At 37.0% G+C, this 17,545-nt stretch overlaps 1 protein-coding gene across 1 annotated transcript in view; it reads left to right on the top strand.

Moving 5' to 3' along the window:
• Window positions 1–17,545, top strand: part of USP10 (ubiquitin specific peptidase 10) — a 51,042-nt gene extending 33,497 nt beyond the window's left edge. Inside the window, exons 5-14 of the mRNA XM_074550793.1 lie at window positions 590–681; window positions 2,163–2,272; window positions 3,082–3,137; window positions 4,630–4,733; window positions 5,432–5,531; window positions 6,848–7,031; window positions 10,051–10,216; window positions 13,566–13,710; window positions 14,733–14,798; window positions 16,897–17,545. Coding sequence (XP_074406894.1) covers window positions 590–681; window positions 2,163–2,272; window positions 3,082–3,137; window positions 4,630–4,733; window positions 5,432–5,531; window positions 6,848–7,031; window positions 10,051–10,216; window positions 13,566–13,710; window positions 14,733–14,798; window positions 16,897–17,084 — 1,211 coding nt within the window. The 3' untranslated portion in view covers window positions 17,085–17,545. The remainder of the gene's footprint in view (window positions 1–589; window positions 682–2,162; window positions 2,273–3,081; window positions 3,138–4,629; window positions 4,734–5,431; window positions 5,532–6,847; window positions 7,032–10,050; window positions 10,217–13,565; window positions 13,711–14,732; window positions 14,799–16,896) is intronic.

The following is a 17,545-nucleotide window of genomic DNA, read 5'->3' as shown; positions in this document are numbered from 1 at the left end:
CTAATGTGCAGTGGTTTCTAAGTTTTCAGCTTGGGTTTTGAAAGCAGGAAAGAGCAGGAATTACATTCTGCAAGGCTGTTATCTCGTAGATTTTGGAAGTGTTAAATAAAACTGTGTGTTCTGAAGAGCAGAGCACATCAGTCTGTGTGTTTGCACTGAGATAATTTTGTTATAAGATTGGTGAAACTTCTGAACTGGAACTGCTGGCACTGACTACACCCCTCTTCAAAGCAGGGAAATGTGGGAAATACTTCATAAAACTGGTGACAAGTGATTCCAGCTGATTGCATTTTATATCTGTGTCTGTATCTATGTAGCAATATAAATAAAATATCTGGATTTAGGGAAACAAACACCCAGATCAATAGATCTTGCTTTGGAATGATCAGTTTTGTATCAGCATCTCCTGCTCTGAATCCCTGGATCTTCAGTGGAGGAAAAACGTCTGGTTTGGAGTGGGAGCAGTGAATGGAGTGGAAATCATCTGCTGGAGCTTCTGGGAATCTTCCTCATTGCTTTGAATTTCTGTCATGCTGCAGCAGATATTTGTGTGATGTTGATGCTCAATTTGCTGTTTCTCATTCTGCAGAAATACTGGAAAATGTAAGACTAATACATAAACCAGTGTCTTTGCAACCCCGAGGGCTGATCAACAAAGGAAACTGGTGCTACATCAATGCTGTATCCTTCCCTGGGAAAAATTCATGCTCTTAATTGATATTTTTATATTCTATCTGTCAGACTTGTTTTGGATTGCTCTGGTAAGTATTTTATAGAAGTGTTTTGTTTTCCCAGATCCTGCTGCTGTGGTTAAAATGTTGAAGTGTAGCAGGCAGAAATCCAGGGGGATTTTGGATCATTGAACCTGGTGTGCAGGGTCCCTGCAATCCTGTTTGCAGTTTGTCAAAATATTTCAGAGCTGTAACTTCTCCTGACTGAAACCCTGGTGATTTCTAGCAGTGTTTCCCCTTGATTCTGTGCATCCATTTAAATGGTTATTTCTCTTTTGCACTTGCAGTAACTGTTCTTGCACTTGGGCTTTGTTTTGCAGTTTTAAGTGGATCATTTGGTTTGTGCTGAGCAGGTTGTCACTGTTGGCTCATCTGTGTAAAGCAGCATTTAATTTAAATGAATCCTACTACAATCTTCCATATGGAAGATGAGTTTGCTCTTAATAAATTGGAGTTGTATTCCCCTGCAAAAATAACTTTTACCCTGAGGAACAGAAAGCCCCTTCCCTCCATGGTATATTATGATATTAATAAAAATATTAATAATTAAGAAAAATTGTCTCCCATGTCAGCAAGGTGACACTTGGGATACTTCCAGTGCTGGTGCTGCTGGTGAAAAATGTTAACAGCAATTTCAAGACTGATCATGGCAGATCCTAATGAACATTTCTAGGCCAACAACTGTGCCTTAAATAAAGCTTTCATCTCACTTAACCAGTTCTGCACATTTGGTTATGTACACTATATATCTTAGCTCCCATTTTTTCAGTCTTGAGGTTTTACATTGGTTTTTGCACATTGCAGGGGATCAAATTAATCTCTCTTCAGCTGTTGAGATCAATGCCTTATTTTGCCGTTTCCCTTTCCCCCCAATTTTTAGTGCATTTCTTCTGTTCACTGCTCTCACCAAATTATGATCTTTTTAGATTATTATTCTTCCAGCATATCTGGAGTTTTGCAGGTTGCTCCTGACCCTTTGCAGTGCAGAATGTCTCACATCTCAGCAGGTTTTGCTTTGGTTGCAGGGGTGACTCAGCACCTTTAAGTTTCAGCTGGTTTCTTCCATTCTTCTCAGAAAATGTGCTCCAGGTTATCTCCTGCCAATTTTCTAATGGTTAATTCTCTAAAGTCCTTCCTATGAAAGTTCTTTTCCTCTCCTCCTCCTGGATTAAGTTTCCTTTGCCATGAATTCAAGTTTTTGCCATGATTAAAATATCAGTGAAATCACTGCATGTTCCACGATTTTTAATACAATTTCTGTATATTAGTTAATGTTGTGATAAAACTTCATCCTCTTTTCCAGTTAAATTCTTGGATTGATTGACTTCATAGGGAAAACAGAGCTGTATTTTTATTGTTTTGCATATAACTGAATATTTGGTTAATACACAGAAGCCACTTTGTGCATATTTCCTTAATGCCACTGCATAGACCCTGCAAGCCTTGGTTGCTTGCCCTCCAATGTATCATTTAATGAAGTCCATTCCAATGTATTCCAAATCGCAGAGGCCGTGCACCTCCACACCAATGCTAGACAGTTTGTAAGTAGCTTGGGAAAAAGGAATCAAACTCTGGGATCTGGCTGAACTCATCCAGAAATACCTCACAATGGCTGTTGGTAGAAGCTGATCTGTGGCCAGAAGTTTTTTGTGGGTTTTTGGGTGACACTTTTATAAAGAACTTGGTGTTTTACAAGTGCATGTTTTGTCAAGGAAGAGAATTAATTCCTGTTGCATTGGGAGATCAGTTTTGTGTGGGGTTTATTGTGCAAAATTGAACTGTGGCAGGTGCAAGGACACCTGGGTTTCACTGCAATGATCAGGTGCATTTTAATGTCTGAATTTCACCCAGTTTTCTCTGATACTCTGATTTTGTTTGTTTTGGCACTCAGAGTGACAGAGTTCTAATTTTATTATTTGTTCTTGTAAGTGTTAAATTGCTGCTCATGGGATCTGGCTGAACTCATCCAGAAATACCTCACAATGGCTGTTGATAAAAGCTGATCTGTGGCCAGAAGTTTTTTGTGGGTTTTTGGGTGACACTTTTATAAAGAACTTGGTGTTTTACAAGTGCTTGGATTGTCAAGGAAGAGAATTAATTCCTGTTGCACTGGGAGATCAGTTTTGTGTGGTTTTTAATGTGCAGAATTGAACTGTGGGAGGTGCAAGGACACCTGGGTTTCACTGCAGTGATCAGGTGGATTTTTATGTCTGAACTTCACCCAGTTTTCTGTGATATTCTTGGATTTTGTTTTGTTTTGGCAGTCAGAGTGACAATGTGCTAATTTTATTATTTGTTCTTCTAAGTGTTAAATTGCTGCTCATGTCCAGTGGCTTCCCTTCTGTTTCAGTGTTCGTTTAATGAATGAGTTCACTAATATGCCTGTGCCTCCTAAAGCAAAGCAAGGTGAGTGGGAGCAGGGGCACAAAGCAGAAAATGGTGGGGAGAAGCCTGTGGGGTAAAGATCTGCATGGGGGGGGGAAAAAAAGGATTTTTTTCCTTCTCTTTGGTGGACCAAGTGTAGAAGTGCAATAGAAACAGTTTTTCTGGAAGGTTCACTTAACTGTGAAGATGCCTTCTGAGAAAATGCCCTTTCTAAGAAAATCAATTGATACTCCCTGCATTTTCCTCCCCTTCCTTCCTTCCGCCACTTCCTTCCGCCACTTCCTTCCGCCCCTTCCGCCCCTTCCGCCCCTTCCGCCCCTTCCGCCCCTTCCTTCCTTCCTTCCGCCACTTCCTTCCGCCACTTCCTTCCGCCCCTTCCTTCCTTCCTTCCGCCACTTCCTTCCGCCACTTCCTTCCTTCCTTCCTTCCTTCCTTCCTTCCTTCCTTCCTTCCTTCCTTCCTTCCGCCACTTCCTTCCGCCACTTCCTTCCTTCCTTCCTTCCGCCACTTCCTTCCGCCCCTTCCTTCCTTCCTTCCTTCCTTCCGCCACTTCCTTCCTTCCTTCCTTCCTTCCTTCCTCCCTCCCTCCAACTGTTTGTTTATCAGATTGCTCAATTCTGCTCCTTAAATCCTGAACATTCACTGATTTGGAACAAAATGTGCCCAGAACAGGTCCCTTAAGCACTTGGAGCTGCCTGCAGGAATGTTATCCTGCCTTCTGATTCCAGTGGGAAAACTTCAGACAGATCTGATTTCTCCTAATACATATTTATTTATACATATTTAGGCTCAGTGGCGATGATGGAGTGAGGAATAGCATATTTTTTGATGCAAATAAATGATCTTAAAGCTTTCAGCTGTTTAATCTTCATTTTAAGCCAAGTCTGTTGTATTGCAAACTTGTAGAAACAAGCACATTCCTGAAACTATTCTTTATGTAACATGATAAGGAAATATCAGGAGGAGCTGCTTGTTCCAGTGATTTCCAAGCAGTTCAGACATTTCTGTGGTTTCTTTCTGTGAAACAAATCTTGCTGGCTTATGCAACTGATTTTACTTGTAGGTCATTTTCTTGTGTAGTTTTCAAGTACAGTTCTGAGGCCTTGTATTGCCATTAGTGGAAGGTTTTGTCAGGCTGTTCTTGGGGTTTTTATTCTGCAGTGAGCAAAAGGGATCTGTTAAAAATGCAGATACAAGAAGGTTTAAGGATGTGTTCTTCAGAAGAAATGCAAAAAATGCAAATAGCACTAAAAGTGTTCTTCTATGATGGCTGTTGATATTCTTGTTAATCTCAGAACTTTTCCTGTCTGTGAGTTTATGCAGGGTGATATGTTTTAAAGCAATGAGGGTTGTGTCTTACAACTTCTGAGCTCAAAACCCCAAATTACAATTAAACCATTAGTAAAGAAGTGCTGGACTCCAAAACTAGTGATGTGTGAAGAGACTATTAAGGTATAATGTAAAAAAACCCCTTTTATTTATTATTTCTTATGAATTCTCTTTCACCTTGCAGCTTTAGGTGATAAAATAGTGAGAGACATCCGACCAGGAGCTGCCTTTGAACCAACCTACATTTACAGGCTCTTGACAGTGATAAAGTCAAGTCTGTCAGAAAAGGTGAGACTTGAAATCCTTCCCTTGTGCCACTGCATTGCAGGGCAGTCCCAGCCCTTAAAAACTGCAAAAAACCTCAGGCTCTGCTGAAATACCCAAAATCAGCTCATTGAGAGCTCATGGTAATAAAGCTCGACTGCCTTGGGACCTGAATTACAGAGAAATCTTAATTACAGGTTTGGCAGTTTGATATGTCAGAATAATGGAAAAATTACTGTTGGAATGGAACATCTCTTTTTATAATGGAGTTACCAATTGATTTACATTTAAGAAATGAGCAGTTGTTCATTTTTATGAGGAATTCAGTTAAGACTGATTGAAGGTCAGGTTTAATTTCAATATAAACAAAAGATAATAATTCAAACCATCCTTTGATTTGGCCTTGGCTTGACAGCAACTTTTAATAGTGGCTGCAAAAGAAATGGAGAGAAAAAAATTCCAGCTCAGACATTAAATGGAATTTGTATGGAGAAAAATGCAGAATTCTTGTAGCCATTGTAAACTGATGTGTGTATTTACTGCTTAACTGGGTAAAAAAAGAGTTTTGTCTTATAATAAAATGTAAACTTTATTTGACATAACTTTAAGTAATTGCTAAATTTATAGGAGAACGCTGGATTTGTTCAGTGTCATGAACCTTCTGTTAAAAGGAAACCATGAAAAAATCATAGAATTAATTGAAAAAAAAAAATTTTGTTCAGGGCAGGCAAGAGGATGCTGAAGAATACTTGGGATTTATCCTCAATGGACTACATGAAGAAATGCTGACCCTCAAGAAACTTCTCTCTCCACATAATGAAAGTTAGTGGATTTTTTTTTTTTTTAGTAGCAAACAATTAATTTCAAATATTGTTTTTGTGCAGGGTTGCCCTGCAATCCTGTTTGCAGTTTGTCAAAATATTTCAGAGCTGTAACTTCTCCTGACTGAAACCTTGGTGATTTCTAGCAGTGTTTCCCCTTGATTCTGTGCATCCATTTAAATGGTTATTTCTCTTTTGCACTTGCAGTAACTGTTCTTGCACTTGGGCTTTGTTTGTGCAGGGTTTGTTCCATAATAGAGTAGTGCTTGGAGTAGAGGTTGAGATAGGGATAGAATTTCATGTTTTAGAGGATTTGGACATAAGCAAATCATATTTTGGTAAAATCTGGATACAGAGGGTGCATTCTGCTCAGTTTATGAATGATCTGGGAAAGGCCCCATGGCTCTGTCAGTGCTCTGAATTGTCATCACATCCCTGTTCTCCTGAACAACAAAACTCAATCTCACTCATTTTCCTGAGCATTACCTGGGCTAACTCTGGTGTTGTAGTGTGTTGTTAAGTTTCTTGTGTTATTCCCCCAATTTATGTATTGTTCTCCCCTATTATGTGTAAAATGATTTCGTTCCCCCAGTTTTTCCCGCCAGGGCTAGCCTGTCAGCTAAGTTGCCATAGTAACCGCTATTCATAGTTGCCGATGTGTAATTGCTCCTCCCCTGGTTTCCCTTATCAGTGAAAGTTGTTTCCTCCCTGTCCAGTCAATCACTCCCTTCCTCCTCCCAGGTTTCGAGAACCTTCTCCTCTCTGGAGATGGTGGCTGGCTGGGGTCCCAGGACACCTCCTTTACCTTTTGATTATTGGTCTCCATGGAGTGTCAGTTCTGTGAAGTTCATCCCCTCACCTTTCCCGATTGGTTCCGCCTGTACCCACCCCCCCTCCTTTATAATCCTAATAGAATTTTTGGGGGATTTTTTAGGGATTTTAGGGGATTTTTAATAGGATTTTTAATGGTATTTTCAGTGGGTTTTAATAGAATTTTTGGGGGATTTTTTAGGGATTTTAGGGGATTTTTAATAGGATTTTTAATGGTATTTTCAGTGGGTTTTAATAGAATTTTTGGGGGATTTTTAATAGGATTTATTAAGATTTTTAATGGTATTTTAGTGGGTTTTAATAGAATTTTTGGGGGATTTTTAATAGGATTTATTAAGATTTTAAATGGTACTTTAGTGGGTTTTAATAGAATTTTGGGGGATTTTTAGCGACGCGTTACCCTCAATTATTCCCATTGCCTTTTCTGTTGTTTGTATTGAGTTTTTCACTTTTCCAATCCTTTCTCTGTGTTTCCCCTCCCTGCAGAGGTGTCGGTGTCCAACGGCCCTGAGGCCCAGAGTGTCCCCAGGGAGCAGCAGCAGCAGGAGGAGCAGGGCGAGGGCAGCGAGGACGAGTGGGAGCAGGTGGGGCCCCGCAACAAATCCTCGGTGACGCGCCAGGCTGACTTTGTGCAGACCCCCATCACCGACATCTTCGGGGGGCACATCAGGTACAGTGCTGTTCCTGCAGCTTTGGCACTTGGAATGGGTCAGCCTTTGAAAATGTCTGAAATGAAAGTCTATTGTGAGATCCAAATCCTGAATTGCATGTGGAAAAGGAGTTGCCTAATTTTAGTTCTTGCCCGTTTTTATGACCTTTGAGGAATCTCATCTCATGTTATGAGAGAGAATGAGATTCACCTTTTTTTATCTTGATTTAAGACATCTTTGAAAATGTCTTAAATGAAAAGAGATCCCAAGCCCTGAATTGCATTTAATTCAGGAAAGGAAAAGGACTTCCCTAATTTTAAGAATTTTTGCCCGTTTTTATGACTTTTGAGGAATCTGATCTCATGTTATGAGAGAGAATGAGATTCACATTGTTTTAAGACATCTTTGAAAATGTCTGAAATGAAAAGTCTGTTAGGAGATCCCAAATCCTGAATTGCATGTGGAAAAAGACTTTCCCAATTTTAGCAGTTCTTGCCTATTTTTATGACCTTTGAGGAATCTCATCTCATGTCATAACTAAGGATACTGAGAGAGAATGAGATTCACATTGTTTTATCTTTAAGATTTAATGTTTTAAATGAAAAGTCTGTCATGAGATCCCAAGCCTTGAGTTCCATGTGGAAAAGGATTTCCCTGATTTTACTTCTTGCCCATTTTTATGACCTTTGAGGAATCTGATCTCATGTTATGAGAGAGAATGAGATTCACATTGTTTTATCTTTAAAATGTCTTTGAAAATGTCTGAAATGAAAAGTGTGTTGTGAGATCCCAAGCCCTGAATTGCATGGAATTCAGAAAAGGAAAAGGAAAAAGGATTTCCCTAATTTTAAGAGTTCTTGCCCATTTTTATGACCTTTGAGGAATCTGATCTCATGTTATAACTAAGGATACTGAGAGAGAATGAGATTCACATTGTTTTACCTTGACAGTAAAACAATGAATTAAAACATAAAACTTGTGAATTTTAGGTTATTCAGACCCTTCATGCTTCCCAGAGAAAGCTGTAGAAATGTTAAAGGCAAAAGAAGTCTGGAAAAATGTAAATTGTAAGAAGATGTTACTGGAATGAACAGAATGTGGCATCTCACTTCTGTGCAGGTCTGACACCAGCCAAAGGCAGAAAGGAGAATCTGAATATTTTTTTTTGAAAGGAATTGTTTGGAGAAATGTATAATTTAAAATAAAAGCAAAGTAAACACTTGTTAAAAGCATACAGCAAAACAAAACTGCTAGACTTGAAGAATTATTTTTAAATTGGAGACAGACACTTAATTGCTGGGGTTTGACTCTCTGTTGCCAGATATTGAGTGTAGAGGTGTGAATAATGTGGGCTGGTGCCTTCTGCCTTGGAAATGCTCTGAAATTATTTATTCTTCTGGGTTTTGAGCCAGACAGCTGGTAAATAAAATGATATTTTCCATAGAATTTGGCAGACAGATGTTTGTAGGTATTGATGGAATCCTGCATCAATGGTGCACATACCCAAGGTGCTGTTAAAACCCCAGGTGTATTTACCAGAATTTATCACTATTGTTTAAATATCTACATAATTCCATCCATTTTTATATTAGAAATACTGAGATGATGGCAGTTTTTTGTCCATAAAAATGAAATAAAGCAAAGGAAAAAGGGAAAACCTTGCATTTAGCAGCTGAACCACAGGATCCAATCCAACATCTGCACTTTATTTATCCTTCACAGCCCAGGAGCAGCATCCCCTGGGATGTGGGAAAGCTTCATCCTCAGGGCTGCAGGTGCCAAGGGCTGAATATAAAACTGCCAGTAGAATTCCACTCAATGGAAGCTTCAGAACTGGAAAAATCCAATGGGAAAAGCAGTGAGGAAAAGATGATTTCAGTTGGCATCTTCTATCTGGGGAAACTTCAGGCTTGGGAGTTTTTAGGCTTTCCTTGAGAGGCTTGAGTCTATTAAATATTAAATTCTGTTTAGGTTGAATTAATTAAAAACCACAGCCTATAAAGCCTTTCTTAGCAACATGAGGCTTGAGTGGGGAAGTACAAAGTTTTCCTGGGAATTCTTGCAGTGCTTGAGTAATTTTTCATTGAAAATGATTCATTTTCCCACATCCAGCTGAGATTTGTAATTATTCTAATTAGGGGCATGGTTACAGAGAAATGATAGCCCAGTGAAGGTTTTGCTATCAAATTAATTTCTGCATATCTTGTGAAGAAAATATCCTGAAGAGGTGTTAAAATGTAATTTCTGTTTTTTAAAACAAAGGTGCTGCTGTTGATGCATTCTCTCCCTCTAAATATATATTTGCCAATATTAAGCTGCATTGGCTTTGTGTTGGTGCTTCAGGGCTTTGCCTGAGTAAAAAAAAGCTCTTTTGATTATCCTGAACATTAAAATTAACCTGAATATTAACATTTCCTTCCTGACTTGGAAATATTCCAGCATGGCCAAATGGGTCAGAGCTGTGTTAATTATAATTCTGCTTTCAGTATATAACAATATCATTTATATACATGGACAAAGTCTGAATACAGAAAATGATGGGAAGAAAGTGAACTGCCAATCCTCAGTGGAGCATAGTTTATATTTCCTATGGCAAGGAAATATAAACTATATTTCCTATATTTCCTAAGCAAACACTATAAAATCAGTATAAAATTTATTTTAGAGAAGTGAGTGACTGGAAAAATGGTGTATTTTTATTGGAGAATCTGAAATCACGTGTGATTTTTTACAGTACAACACAGATAAGCACTGGCACTTTGCACTTGGAAAACTAAACTAACAAAAAGAGCCAGGAGGTGAATTTTTTAAAAATGCTTATCAAATTTTTCAGTCTTTTGCTTTAAACTTTGCATAAATAAAACAGTTCAGTTACACTCAGAATACTTTTAGTAGATGACAATAATTTAAATTGGGGTGAGTTTTTAAACTTGATGTTAAATATAAATTGAGTTACTTAAGTAACTCATTCTTCCTTGAAGGTTCTGTCTGGTTGAAAACCACTCTTTATTCCATTTGGATTCCTTTTTTTCTCCCCAGATCTGTGGTTTACCAGCAGAGCTCCAAGGAATCTGCCACTCTCCAGCTTTTCTTCACGCTGCAGTTGGACATCCAGTCGGACAAGATCCGCACGGTGCAGGACGCCCTGGAGAGCCTGGTGGCCAGGGAGGCAGTGCAGGGCTACACCACAAAAACCAAGCAGGAGGTGAGTTCTGCCCTGCCCTTCCTCACAGCCACCTGCTCAATTTTGCATTTAAAAGGGTTTTTATAGAGCTCAGGATTTACAGAGAGTCATTGGAACATGATGTAACAACATCGGCACAAACCTGTTCAGTGTCTGTCAGCTCTGAAACAAAGCCAGGCCTGTAAATAGTCAAGGTTTCAGTTGATGTAATAATTGATTGGGGATTTTAATGGAGAGTATACTGAATTATCAGGCTGAATTGTGGTAAAGATACATAATATTGTATCTTCAATGTCCTAACTTAGTGATTCCTGGGGATTGCCAGATGCTGTTAGTAAAGGAGCAGCTCTTCTGAGTTTATTTTTTATAAACTTTATATTTTATAAACTTTATATTTATTAAACTTTATTAAACTTTATATTTTATAAACTTTATAATATGTAAACTTTATATTTTATAAACTTTACACATTATTTATATAAATTTACTGATTCCTCGGGATTGCCAGATGCTGTTAGTAAAGGAGCAGCTCTTCTGAGTTTATTTTTTAGAAACTTAATATATTTTATACACTTTATAATTTATAAACTTTATATTTATAAACTTTATATTTTTATAAACTTTATAATTCATAAACTTTATATTTTATAAACTTTACACATTATTTATATAAATTTACTGATTCCTGGGGCTTGCCAGATGCTGTTAGTAAAGAAGCAGCTCTTCTGAGTTTATTTTTTATAAACTTTATATTTTATAAACTTTATAATTTATAAACTTTATAAATATAAACTTTATATTTATAAACTTAATATTTTGTAAACTTTATGTTTTATAAACTTTATACATTATTTATATAAATTTACTGATTCCTGGGGATTGCCAGACGCTGTTAGTAAAGAAGCAGCTCTTCTGAGTTTATTTTTTATTATCTTTATATTTTTTATAAACTTTATATTTTTTATAAACTTTATAATTTTTACGAACTTTATATTTATAAACTTTATATTTTTATAAACTTTATATTTTTATAAACTGTATAATTTGTAAACTTTATACATTATTTATATAAATTTACTGATTCCTGGGGATTGCCAGATGCCGTTAGTAAAGAAGCAGCTCTTCTGAGTTTATTTTTTATAAACTTTATATTTTTTATAAACTTTATATTTTTTATAAACTTTATTAAACTTTGTATTTATTAAACTTTATATTTATGAACTTTATATTTTGTAAACTTTATATTTTATAAACTTTATACATTATTTATATAAATTTACTGATTCCTGGTGCTTGCCAGATGCTGTTAGTGAAGGAGCAACTCTTCTGAGTTTTTTTTTTGTAAACTTTACATATTTTATACACTTTATGTTTTTATAAACGTTATATTTATAAACTTTATATTTTATAAACTTTATATTTTTATAAACAGTATAATTTGTAAACTTTATATTTTATAAACTTTACACATTATTTATATAAATTTACTGATTCCTGGGGATTGCCAGATGCTGTTAGTAAAGGAGCAGCTCTTCTGAGTTTATTTTTTAGAAACTTAATATGTTTTATACACTTTATATTTTATAAACTTTATATTTTTTATAAACTTTATATTTTTTATAAACTTTATATTTTACAAACTTTATATATTATTTATATAAATTTACTGATTCCTGGGGATTGCCAGATGCTTTTAGTAAAGGGGCAGCTCTTCTGAGTTTATTTTTTATTAACTTTTTATTTTTTATAAACTTTATTTTTAATAAACTTTATATTTTATAAACTTTATATTTTTATAAACTTTATATTTTGTAAACTTTATGTTTTATAAACTTTATATATTATTTATATAAATTTACTGATTCCTGAGGCTTGCGAGATGCTGTTAGTAAAGGAGCAGCTCTTCTGAGTTTATTTTTTAGAAACTTTATATTTTTTGTAAACTTTCTATTTTTATAAACTGTATAATTTGTAAACTTTATATTTTATAAACTTTACACATTATTTATATAAATTTACTGATTCCTGGGGCTTGCCAGATGCTGTTAGTAAAAAAGCAACTCTTTTGAGTTTATTTTTTATAAACTTTATATATTTTATACACTTTATATTTTTATAAACTTTATATTTTATAAACTTTATATTTTATAAACTTTATATTTTATAAACTTTATATTTTATAAACTTTATATTTTATAAACTTTATATTTTATAAACTTTATATTTTTATAAACTGTATAATTTGTAAACTTTATACATTATTTATATAAATTTACTGATTCCTGGGGATTGCCAGATGCTGTTAGTAAAGAAGCAGCTCTTCTGAGTTTATTTTTTAGAAACTTTATATTTTTTATAAACTTTATATTTTTTATAAACTTTATATTTTTATAAACTTTATATTTTACAAACTTTATATTTTAGAAACTTTATATTTTATAAATTTTATATATTATTTATATAAATTTACTGATTCCTGGGGATTGCCAGATGCTGTTAGTAAAGGAGCAGCTCTTTGCAAGCTGATTATGATTTACCACAAATATCTTGTTTTGCTTACCATTCTTTTTTTCTTTTTTTTTCTTTTTTTACTGCAAATAGTTTAGAGTTTTTGACTGACAACCCAGTGCTGGGTTGGAAGAAATGAGTTAGGTGCTTTGTGATATTTCAGAGTTTGGATGGAAATACAAGCACCTACAGTGTCTTCCAGATCTTTTTTTCAAAAGAAATTCAAATTGAAATAGTTGGTTTTGCATTAAAATTGTAGTAAAAACACTGAATATATTGTCTGTAGAACCTTGGAAAGAGGTTTTCTTTTCCCCCATGAGTTTCTATTCAGCACACAGGTTCTAGCAGAATGAAGCCATGCATTGAAAAATAATATGCTCATGGTTACCAATAAAGAGATTTTTCTCAGTTAAAAAATGGAGAAAAACCTTAAATAGCTATTTTGAGAAATATTTTCATGTCTTCATTTCTAGGAAGGCAAAACATTTTTGTTCTGCAGTTCTGAGCTTGGCTTCTGGTTTCCAGGCAGAAATTTTGTGGATTGTTTGGTTATAATTATATAAAAATCACTATTTAGTAGAGAAAAGTTTGGTCATAACTCACATTTTTCTCTTTGAATATATTGAGTTCTCCTTTGAAACAGGAGAACTCAATATCTTCAAAAACTCCTATCTTCAATCCTTTGATAGGATTGAAGATCCAGTGGGCTTTAAGTCACAAAGAAGCGTTTATCCTAAATTAATACTGCAATTATAAGAAATGCAGAGTTTGTTTTGTTTGCTGCTAGTGTATTTAAAATTAAATACTTCAATTTAAAATTCTATTGCTATCAATTTTAATGCTTAAAATGAAATGCTCTCAGGTGGAGATCAGTCGAAGACTCACCTTGGAAAAGCTGCCCCCTGTTCTGGTTTTACACCTCAAACGCTTCGTCTATGAGAAGACTGGAGGGTGCCAGAAGCTGATCAAGAATATTGAATATACTGTTGATCTGGAAATCAGCAAAGGCAAGAGATTTAGGAACAGAATTTCTCTCTCCTCATGGCAAACAGAATGTTGTATTTCCTACAGTGTCTGTGTTTTAATTTTCTCCCACACAAGATTTTGTTCTCATCGTTGTATGAAAATTTGGTCATTTGGGTGAATATTTTGTGGGGGTTATTTATGCTCAAAGATCTGATTGCCTAGGAAGTCCCAAAGGTTTTGGGTTGGCCAAATGAGAATTTCTTGTGAGGATATAGGCTGCTGAGGAAAATATGGGAAATGATCCTCTTGGATCTGTGCCCCTGTCTGTACAAGACTGTTGCCAATATTGGATAATTTATCACAAATTTAATTCAGAGAAGTGTCAAATTATTTAATTGATGAGTGGCAGTTGGAAGGAAACTGGTGTTTTATTGAAAATGCAGCCTGAAGGTAGACAATCCATAGTGCAGAGGTTAAACAGGGATCCTTTGTTTAACAAGTATCCTGGGAGATACTGACTTTAAATAATGAGATTGGAAATTGTCCAGCATCTGAACCTGCCAAAATAATGCCTTTTGTTTTGAGCTGACAAATGGATTATTAGCCAGCCAGTAGCTCAAATAGGAACAAATAAAATCAGTGTATACTCATATCTCAGCTGAGATCTGGGCCTTGTCAGGCAGTGCCCTTTTGTTTTACTTAATATTTTATTGTGCAATTTTCTTTTAGGAATGTGAGCATGACTTGGAATCTGAGATTGATTCTGTCAAGGATCAAATCCTCCTAGGAGTGAAAGGGGGAAAATAGAATAATCTGATTTTTTACTATGTCTTATTTTCCTTTCATTTTTGGTGATATTTTTTAACCTTTCATAAACCACAGTATTGCAAACCTGCAAATTCACTCCCTTGATTACCAGTTATCAGAACCATGACCATTCTTTAAAGGCTGCAGAAGAAATTTCAATTAAATGTTCTCCTTTGTGATAGTGTTGATTTCTCTGAAAAATAATTGATCCTCTTGATATGGAAATTCTAATGTATGGTTGTTTTTCTTCCTCCAGAGCTACTATCTCCTGGTGTGAAAAGTAAAATTTCCAAAGGCCAAAGAACCTACCGGCTCTTTGCAGGTATTTTATCTGTGTCTTTTATTTATTGTTTTATTTATCTGGGTGGTTTTATGGGTGCATTTTACCTCTATTGCAAGTGCAGATTCTGCATATGGAATTATAGAAACACTGGGTTACATTAAGTGTTTTCTTTGAAATTGTGGGTGTGAAATTCTTGTTTATCTCTGGTGATGGTGGAGGAAAGGGGTTGGTTCTGATGGAGGGTTTGGATGCAGAGCTTTGTTCCTGGCACACAGGGCTCTGAATGCAGCAGCAGCTCCAACAGAACTCCCAAACCTCGTGGTTGCTGCTCCTTTGAACCCCAGGGAGAGGGCAAGGGAAGAAGGGAAAGGGAGCCACCAACAGGGACAGGAGGGGAGGTCTCAAGGGACAAAGGACACGTGGGTGTGAAAAATGCCAATCACTTGTTTTTAAAGTTTTGAAAAGTTTCATAGTAATAAAATGATCATAAAAATAGTAATACAATTAGAGTAATAATAATTTGGACAATTTGGACTAGGATAATATGAGACAATAAAAACAGAGTTATGGACATCTGGGTACCTTTTTCTGGGCAGCATAAGCCTGAAAAAGGACCCACATTAACAGAGGATTAACCCTTAAAAACACAAACCTGTTGCACATTCATACACCTCATACATGGTGCATAAATTCCATTCAAACACAGGATTCTGTCTGGTCAGTGTCAGCTTCTTCCTCTGAATCCTGACAGCATCATCCTGCCTAAGTGAGGGAAGAAGTTGGTTTCTCCTGATAATGGAGCAATAAATTCTTTTTCTCTGAAAGATTTAGGAGTTCCTTCTTTAGAAAAAAGTATCCTACATAGCATAGTTTCTATTAAAACATTTTGTTATAACCTAAAACTGTATTTAACACAGTACTTAAAAGAATTAATACAGCATTACCTTCTAACACAACACATATATTAATTTCAATATTTGTGAAAGGCCAGTCATAAAATATGCATTTTTCACTTGTGGATGGCCCAATGCCCTTCTGGAATTCCAGGAGTGACAGACAGCACTCAGCAGGGGTTAGGGAAGGGAAAGGAGAGGTTGAGGGAATGATCAGGTATCGAAATTAAATCCCAATATTGCCGGATGGAACGGGCCTGGGCTGGTCTGGCCTTGCTGCTTGCCCAAGGGTGGCAGCTGTGGTGGTTTCACCTCAGAGACACCCCTGGCTGGCTGGGTGTGCAGCTGGGGGCTTGGGACAGCTCCAGGCCTGCAGGACTCAGGTTTACCTCTGGTGGAAAGGCTTTGGGTGAAGTGAAGGAAAAAGGAGTCTGGTTCTGTGGATGATTGCAATCCAGAGCTTTATTCCTGGCACACAGGGCTCTGAATGCAGCAGCAGCCCCAGCAGAACCAAGGAACTGCGAGGTTGCTGTTCTCTATTAAAATAACAGCCCTAGGCATCTTCCTAGCCCTACAAATCTCAAAAATAGCCCAAACACTTATCCTCAAAAAACAAACCCCCCTCTCAAACTTCTCAACATCCCTAGGATACTTCAACCCCCTAACCCACCGCCTAAGCATAACCAACTTCCTCAAAGGAGGACAAAACATCGCATCCCACCTAATCGACCTCTCCTGATACAAAATATTAGGCCCAGAAGGACTGGCCAACCTACAACTAAAAGCAACCAAAACAGCCACCCCCCTCCACTCAGGCCTAATCAAAGCCTACCTAGGATCATTCGCCCTATCCATCCTCATCATCCTCATACAGAAACAACCAATGGCCCTCAACCTTCGTAAAAACCACCAAATCCTTAAAAAACACCAAATCTTTTAACCCCAGGGAGAGGGGCAGGGAAGGGGTAGGGAGCCACCAACCAGGTAAGGATGGGGAAATCTCAGGGGACAGATGACACCTGGATAGCCCAATGTCCCCAGGGCTGAGAGGCATCTTTAGAGCTCTGCCAGTCACACCATGCCCTTGCTGGGCAAGCAAGGGGGCAAGGGGAAGGGAGAGGTTGTCGGCACACCTGTGGGAGGAACTGGGATAGCTGAAACAGGCGATTCCATTGCACTGCAACAATCGGGGGAGGGAGCTGAGGTGCTGAGGCGAATGCTGAGGTGAATGTGTGTCCCCACAGTCGTGTACCACCACGGCAACAGCGCCACGGGCGGGCACTACACCACGGACGTGTTCCAGATCGGCCTCAACGGGTGGCTGCGCATCGACGACCAGGCCGTCAGGGTCATCCACCACTCGCAGGTGGTGAAGGCGGCGCTGGAGCGCACGGCCTACCTGCTGTACTACCGCCAGGTGGACCTGCTGTGACCCCGCCTCCCCGCCCCGTAGAACGCCAACATCACTAACTTTTTCTCCTGTAAATGCTCTTTTGAGTGAAATTTTTTTTTTTTCTGTTTTTTCCCCCCTTTTTATTCTTTTTTTTTTTTTTTTTTTTTGGTCCCCTTGCAACTATGGGATAGAGTGCTAAAGGAAAGCTGCCGTTTGTGCACGACATGGTTGGTGTTGACTTTTTTGGCTTTGCAGAATGAAGTCGCTCGGTTGGAAGCCTTTGTGAATCACAAAAAATATGAAAAAAAAAGAAATAAAGTTCATCCGAGTTAATGCTGAATCCTAAGATAATAAAAAAAAAAAAGGGGATTTGCGTTGAATTCCCACTTTCTAATTGCGTAGTAGAAGAAAACCCTGCACCAGCAACAGAACTTGTAGATTTCTGTGAAAATGTTTTATCTTTACTTCAGTAAAAAAAGAAAAAAAATTAAAAAAAAAAA

Source organism: Zonotrichia albicollis, chromosome 13, assembly GCF_047830755.1.
Source record: "Zonotrichia albicollis isolate bZonAlb1 chromosome 13, bZonAlb1.hap1, whole genome shotgun sequence".
NCBI classification, from domain to species: domain Eukaryota; kingdom Metazoa; phylum Chordata; class Aves; order Passeriformes; family Passerellidae; genus Zonotrichia; species Zonotrichia albicollis.
Note: the sequence above shows the minus strand (reverse complement) of the source record. Positions and strands in the feature narration are given on the sequence as shown.